The 8,076-nt window shown below is 46.5% G+C and overlaps 1 protein-coding gene and 1 non-coding gene across 2 annotated transcripts in view; one reads left to right on the top strand and one right to left on the bottom strand.

Moving 5' to 3' along the window:
• Positions 1 to 611: 611 nt before the first annotated feature.
• Trnal-cag lies at positions 612 to 694 on the bottom strand. The gene has a single exon. It is a non-coding gene; the product is annotated as a tRNA-Leu (tRNA).
• A 3,875-nt stretch (positions 695 to 4,569) lies between these two features.
• LOC108571732 (nose resistant to fluoxetine protein 6) overlaps positions 4,570 to 8,076 on the top strand; it is a 14,491-nt gene continuing 10,984 nt past the window's right edge. The window contains exons 1-2 of the mRNA XM_017933845.1: positions 4,570 to 5,032; positions 7,712 to 7,911. Of these exons, the coding sequence (XP_017789334.1) occupies positions 4,570 to 5,032; positions 7,712 to 7,911 (663 nt within the window). The remainder of the gene's footprint in view (positions 5,033 to 7,711; positions 7,912 to 8,076) is intronic.

The following is an 8,076-nucleotide window of genomic DNA, read 5'->3' as shown; positions in this document are numbered from 1 at the left end:
TTCTCCTATCGATAGCGCTCAGTCGCCCTGACTCTCCGGCGATTTAGTCGTGCAACCGACGACTCTGCTTAAGAATTCGCCAACACGATCTCGTGTTGCTTAGATCGTACCAGAGTCCACCACGGGGATCGTACAAATTCGCCACGACGACGATTCGTGCTAACGCCTCATCGATCAAACGGTGAACAGTGCTCCTCTCTGCCGAGAGAGAGGATCTCAAGCACTTTTCTCTCGGTTGTTTAACTGTTTACACGTTGGAACAGTTAGATCCAGCATCGCTATGCCATCGTGAATATCGAAATCGTAAAATGTACATGTGTGTTCCAAGTGAGGATAGTTTAACCGGAGATATAGAAATATTTGTGTAATCGCAGTTAGGGATCGGTAACCTTCCAAGATTGCATTTCTCGATTGCTACTATCGATGTACCGGCTTCTTGCTCTGTTTCGTTTAATAGTTTTTCGTTTAGCAATCAGGAAATCATTTTTCCCATCGGTTTATTATCGCTTTTACGATCCTGCTATCGTAGTCCATCGCTTATCGCGGTTTTTAGCAAGAAACCTGATCTGCACGAGTGATAAAAAATGTAGAAGAGGAAAAAAAAATTGATTTGTCAGAAGTGGGATTCGAACCCACGCCCACAGAGTGGACTGCGACCTGAACGCAGCGCCTTAGACCGCTCGGCCATCCTGACTTGTCTGAACTCTCCCAAAATTCGATATAACAATCCTTCCACGTGGCTATATTTAGAATAGTAATTATCAACTGATAAACGCTGATTAAAAAATCGTATTTAATTAAACGATTCGATAAAACATCGTATACATCGTATTGTAAAATAATATTATCCAAATGTATTCCGAAACGGTCTATCTAAATGTTGCAACCATCGTGTAATTAAAAATAAACGAATTTCGTTCTCCTATCGGTGTCTAAATTTGTTAGAAAATTTAACATAGATCGGTATCGAAGCAGAAAATACCGTCGCAGTTTGAAAGCGCCTTTACAGGAGAACCCTGTGTACTAAGTGTCCAGAAAGTATACTACGTAATCGATAACCATTTCAGCTACCTTATCGACCGCAGGTGCGGTAGAAGTTTCTTTCGACGGTTGATGTTCGGGATAAGATTCGATCAGCTCGAGGCAGGAGAGAAACTCGGTAAGTGAAAAGAGGCATTTGGAAATCACGATGGAAAAGTTTTCCGCCGATACTTTGACTTTCACTTCCTCGTGCATGGCATTTGCAAACTCCACCGTCTGCACACGTGTTTTGCATTGTATTACCTCGTAACTAACATGTACGTATTTGCGTTACGACTTCCTTCCAACTATTTCCCTCTCGAAAAGATGTCCAATATCATTTTTCTGCCCGGCTGAACAATTTCACCACAGTCGATGCACTTCCAATATTTGTCAAAAGAATATTTTATGCACAGCCCGATTCTCCAAGGGGAACCTTCTTCGCCACACTCCTCCATATGCGATCTTTAAGCCTGGCCGATTCCAGGTTACGATCCGATTCAAATATGCGCCAATATTGCCGCGCTCTATATCCCTCGAGTGAAAATGAACCAATTCCGCGAAAAAATATTACACCGTCCAATAAAGCGTCTTGTACTATTCCAAATTCCCTCTCAACTCTAGGCTACCTTCAAACGCGTTGGATTATTAGGAGGAACGAGTGCAATAGTAACGGCAAAAATGATCAACATACAGATTAACCTTTTAACTGGGAAAGACGAGTTAACTCGTCATTGGTTCGTCAATACTTAGATCACAGTAGTTTAATTTTGCCTGGATTAAATACAAAATACATCATATTCACATTTGCAAGAAGAAAACTGAAACAGTTAGTTGTAATTTCTGTTCATTTTTATTTGTAAACTAGAGAGATTAAATTTCTGTTTGAGAAGTGAACTCAGTTAACACGTTAATATAAGCATATATAGAAGAGGTGGACGCTGATATGCTTTTTTCTCTTCAGCGTCTTGCCGATCTCTTATGATCGCGTAGAGACGTGCCTTCCTCGCGTATCAAAAATAATCCAATAAAACGTAATTGTGAAAATAGCCTGAATTCACCTACTTACTTGCCTACTTACGTGCCCAGAGAGATGGGTGTACAAGAAACGTCCGTAAATCTAGCGTTAAGTTACATTTTTCTACGTAAAAAGGACTGCGAGAAAGAGCCAATCATTTCAGAATTTTTTTCTTTCCTTCTCGAGGATCATTCGGAAAGCTGCCCCTGTCAAATTGTCAGCGTACGAGAAGAACAAGCGATCAGCAGTGTCGCGTATCGCAATAACGTCACCTCGAATCGAGGGTAAATTGCTTTCTCGCCGGTTCCAAGTCAATAAAGAGGCGCCTTCGAGATCCAGTTCCCCCTTTCCGAGCGTAGACCGGTCGCGCGACTCGCGTAGAAAGCTCGGTTGCGCAACCAACAACCGGATCTACCTCGAGAGGCGAGTTTCCGCGGCGAAAAGAACCGGCCCGGGAAACCGACAGAAAGACGATCTGATCGTGAAATTCGGTGAAACTTCACAAGCTTCCCTCCGTAACACGAGAGAATCCTCCCGTCGCTCTTTTACAAGCCTTCCGATTGCGTAAACCTCGGATAAAAGTGAAAATGCGCGACAACGCCGGCGTTCGATGATTTAACGAGCTTTAACGAGTAACATCGATAGCCATCTCTCGCTTTTTTCCACCTTTTCCGCGATACAGTTGTTCAACTCCGAGGCGGAGAAAGTTTCTGGAAAAAAGGAAATTTCGTTCCCCGAATCTCTTTTGCCCGAGTAACCACGAGGATCCTTATTCTTGGTTCTCGCACAGAGAGAAAGAGAGAGGAAGAGATTTTATGAAATTTTCACCGTCGAGTCCAAGAGAGACTCGAGGAAGGAAGATCCAATTTCGCGGAGAAAATTTAAACGACTCGAACGCGCATTTCGTTTAAGCATTTCCTTTTGAGAGAAGGAGCAACTTAATTTGCCAGTTTCACCGGAAAAGTCGAGGAGAAACAGGTGGCCAGCTGATATCCGGCCAACGATCGCGTGAAATACGAATTTCACCGTCACTGTGAAACAGGGTTGGCCGGGGTTTTTTTTCTTTCGCATCGTTATCCGGTGAAATGTGACTTGCAAAACCCCACCGCGTATTTTACCTAGAGCAACAGGGAACGTCACGAACCGCGAAAAACCGTCCACCCTTTCTCCTGTCGCGATGGAAATGCTCGTTTCCCCATTTTCTCGCCGCAAACGCGAGTCCTGCGACGTTAGATCTAGTAAAGCTACTTTATCACGTGGTGATAAAATTTCGCGGACTTTATCGTACGAATTAACTCTCCGCTGCTTTTATACACTTCAATTTATCGAAGGGGCACGCATAAGCGGAGAAAACCACAGACGATAATTTAACTAGCACGTAAACGAGCGAGAACAGAGCTCGTAACTCGAGTAATAGACGTAATACTCGCTTTCTCCAAACACTGTTAATCAACGAAAAACTATTCACGCTCGTACGTGCTGTTCAAGCCGAACCGTGTCGCAACGTTTCTCCATTATTCGACCCGAGCAACAGACCCCGCAGCATCCTCGATAATTGTACCAAGCACAACGTTCGAGGGTTTCGCAAGGAACAAGCGTAATTTAGCGGCGAATGGGAAAAAGTTGAGATTGTTGCACCAACGACCACCACTCGAGGAAATAATTACGAATATGCAACGTGAACTCTTGACGTGAAAATGACACGCGATTAAGGCGTTCGATCGAACGAGGAAGATAGGAACGAAATGGTGAATGGATTAGGTAAATACGGAGAGTGGCCTCCCCGGTGGAAGGATTTATCGAGAGATTTGGTTTGGAAGGAGACAAGTCGCGACAGTGGCTCGACGAAGCCCCGAAGAAGGAAATGCATTTACCGCGGTAAAGTATATCGTCGAGAGAAAGGGGGACCCCGGTGTCTGCGGGTAAACGCGACTGCTAACTTGATTCGCTTCATTCAGTGCGTGATCCTTAGCCTCGTGTGTGCGTCCACTTTTGTCCTCTCGTAGGACCAACTTGAATTTTTTTTTCCGTTTCTCCGGCGACGACAGAGTGATCGTAGAATTCGACGGTGGATTTGTACTTTTGATTTTTCTGATGCATCGCGAGACATCGCCTCGCCGTCTCGTCTTGATCTTCGTGTCGCTTTTCTACTTTTCCCCCATTATCATCGGCAAACGAAAATTGGTGCAGTTGATTCGAGATAATTCGATCGGCCAGCCATTGGCACGGGAATAGCGTGGAATAGGTGGCTAGTGAGAAACGAAAGTGAGTCCGGTTCTAAGGTCGTAAACGCGCCAACCTCCTGCGTTCTCATTCTTGGACATGCTCGGCGATCTGAACAATTGAGCTATAGAGAGAGAGAAAATTGCCCATTGTAGCAGGTTCGACCACTGTCGTAATTTAAAATGACGTCTATAAATTTCCTCCAGAGAAATCGATGAAATTATCGATCGCCGTTCCGCAGTGTACAAAGTGGAAAGTAAAGTAGCGAAATAAGAAGGCCACCGTAACAAGGATATAATCGCCAAAAAATGGCTCCTTTTCCCCTATCTCTCCTATTCATCCTGAGTTGTATCCTGCATACGACAGTTTCGAAGAACGAGTCGAATATTCTACGAATTGGAAAGTCACGGGACAAATCGATCGTTACGACAGAGAACTCGACTTTAAATACAACCGACTACGAGGAGGAGAAGCCAGGTGGAAAGGGGAAAAATCGTGGTCCTTTAATTGGATTTAGCAAGAACAACCCAGAATTGGACTGGAAGAACTATCTGAAGCAATTCGACGAGAAGGAAGAGGAGCACCGCGATCTCGACGTTGATTTCATGAAGGAGAAGCTCGAGAAAACGGCCAACAGTATCCAGTGGCTGGTGGATCTTTACGATCCTCTCAAGTGGGCCAGGGTACCTGGTAAACTGAAGGACGATTGCAGGAGAGACTTGGAATTCTTCCTGAGGTCTCTACAGGATGGAAAGGTGTGGGCGGCCAAGAGTGAGTAGAGAGCGCTTCCTATCGTTACGCGATTAACAACCAACGCCTGCGAGACTCCGGCAAGGCGACACACGTTTCGCTGGACCCACTATCGACAGATTACACCGCGTGCTTTCGCTGTTCGCAGAAATTTATGGTTCGCTAAGTTCCAGAGTGCTGTGTCGCTGGCAGGCCGGATTGCCAAACGCGTCGTTACTTCGCGAAACTGCAATCTACCAGCTCGTAATAGTTAGGCGGTTGTTGTCGCGTTCCCTTCTGCTCTGTTGCCGGAATCAACACGGACGAAAATGAACTTTCGAGGCTGTGCCACCGTCGAGCGGTGCCCGGGATAAAACAAATACGAGAAATTCCTGCGGCTTGACGTCGCCAGGCAAAAAGCCACGCCGAATGGACATTCCATTACGGTGTCTCGAGTCAGAGACACCGCGCTCAGCGTTAAGGATGCAAAGTTATTGCCGTAAATCACGATGGAAGTTAACCAACGCGTCGACCACACTTGTAACACTTTCCTTCTTCCGACTCGTTTCGACGTTACCATCCAACGGAAGGAACGAGACTCTGTCCCGTTTCGACGATCGTTCGCATGTTTTCCGCGGGATATGTTTCAACTCTGACCCGCGATGTCCAAAGTCCTACTAGTGGCATTCAACGACACCCAATGTTACGCAATTCCATAAATCGTGGCATTCACCCGTTTCGCGAACGGCGCCAAGCACACACGTTGCAGATGGATTTGCTTTCTATACCGCGGAACCGCTCACGCTTTATATAATTTGATTTACCGCGGAGCCACACGGCGAACACCGAACGCCGCTTCTTTCATAACAGCCCCCTTATCTTGATTCCTTATCGCGCGGATAAACCTCCGTTTTAATCGCCCGCTAAATTCTCCCCCCTAACAAATGCTACAATTAGCTGAATTTATCGCTACTTTCAAGGCAGACTCCGTCGATGCATCATGGTAAATGGCGCCTGAGACTCATTTTTCTCCGGTGAATCGAACAGCTTTGGACGTCGCGTTCGTAGATCAACGCGATAACTCGGCGTGTCATAGGCGACGAATGCCTTCGAACGCGATGGATCGCGTTGGTTTCTCCGCTGTGCGGAGTTCAAATTCCAGCATGAGGGGTCAGAAGATCGCTATCGGTGGATAGGTATAGGCGCAGAAAGGACGTCTCGAGTCGCTGTGAATAGATAGAAATCCCACGAGTTTCCAGATTCGCGGCTGCTTCCGGTAAGAAGCACAGCCTGGAGGAGGGTTATCGACGCGAAAATTGAGCGGAAAATTTGCGCGGCTACATTCACTTCTCGCCGCGGCGTAAATCCTCTCTGACACACCGTTTCAGATCCCTTTTAGGAAGACGCGTCGTGCTCGCTGCGATATGCAGCGTGGGAGGAGAGATAAATATCGCGGGGTAAGAAGTCGTGGAAAAGTCCTGCGTTTTTCCATCACTGGAGATTTCGCTCGCGGGATGCATCAATTCTTACGTTCTAATCTAATCTCCGAAATAGTTACCGCCCACGCTGCTGGTTACCTTTCTTTCTACCTGTCGCAGCACGTAAATTGCCCGGTTGTAGCATGTAGGCGGTGGCAAGTTGAACGATAGGGAGGGAGTTACACGTGTGCACAACTTTTACGTCACTCTTCGATATTTGATAACGCCGGAACAAACGGCAGCGCTAAAGGTCGGCGAACACGCAGTTTCGAAATTCTACGTTGCAGAATTGGCACAAAAAGAAAGAAACATACACGGCGGGACTCTTGAATGAGAATTTTCGCGGAAAAATCAACGACAAAGGAGAAAGAACGACGATGAAAAGAGAACAGAGTACATTGTACGCGTCTGGTCGCGATAGGTGAAAATTGTAACTCAGCGGCGGTAGATGTAACGTACGGTCGGAAATTGCGAGATATTAAACGGTTTGAAATCGCGAAAAGCCAACAAGTATGTCAGCCAATTGAGAAGCGCAACTTTTACAGAAACAGCTGCACGAAACTACTCCTTCGACCTATCGAATTCGCGTTAGATGCAATCTTGAAACTGCGCCGGCCAGCTCCACGACCGTTTCAAATCCTCGTCACGTCTGACCGATCGCCACTCTGTCGTCATAGAATCGCGTTAATTACAGATCGATTCGATAAGTAAGCCAGCATTGTCGTAGGAGAAACTTGCTCCCCGTCATTTCGGTTGTCGCGTCTGATATCCGAATGGGTCACGCTTTCGAACGACTCGGGATTCATGCGAAATTACGTCGTCTGTCGGCAGTAGGTCGTTGTTTCGAGCGTCGACAGACGACTACACTTTCTCTACTCTTGTGGTCACCAGCTGGCACTTTACGTAACTGACAATGAACCTTCCCAGGCGTGGTCGTGTAATCCAACCCTCGAGAACTGCAGCTCCGGCAATTTTGCGCAACTTTCGACCCGGCGTAAAAAAAGAAAAGAGAAAAACACGAGAGAAGGAACTTCTTTTTTTGCGACTGAAACAAATGGCAAAAAAATACCGCCGAGGGTTCGAGAGAGAAATTTTTCAGTGGACAGCTCGCCCGACCCTTTCGAACAGACACAAAGGAGGGACAGAGAGAGAGAGAGAGAGAGAGAGAGAGAGAGAGCTGATATTCTTTTTTATCGCGTTCGATTCTTCATTTTTTTCTTTTCTCTCCTTTCTTCGTTCACAGTGTCAGACGCGAGCGGCCGTTACTCCTCGCAATTCCATTTCGGGAACGGCTTCTGGCTGGGCTCGAGTACCCTCTGCAAAGAGCTCAACACCACCACCAATGGAAAAATTCACCAGGAACTCGACGACAGACCGCCTTATCCGTTGAAGTTCCACGTGGCCAGGATGTACTTAGCTCTGCCGAAGGAACTCGATTTTTCCGTAAGTACACTTCGCCGAACCCTTCAACATCCCCCGTCGATAATCCTCCAAGTTCGAGAGAATACGTGATCAACGGATTAATTAAATTGCGCACGGATCCGAGTAACGCGACGAGACGCTTGACGCGTCATTTATCCTCCCAACGAAATTATTCACCGAGTAATT

This window comes from Habropoda laboriosa, unplaced genomic scaffold (genome assembly GCF_001263275.1).
Source record: "Habropoda laboriosa isolate 0110345459 unplaced genomic scaffold, ASM126327v1 scaffold99, whole genome shotgun sequence".
In the NCBI taxonomy this organism is placed as follows: Eukaryota; Metazoa; Arthropoda; class Insecta; order Hymenoptera; family Apidae; genus Habropoda; species Habropoda laboriosa.
This window is presented reverse-complemented; position numbering and strand designations above follow the sequence as displayed.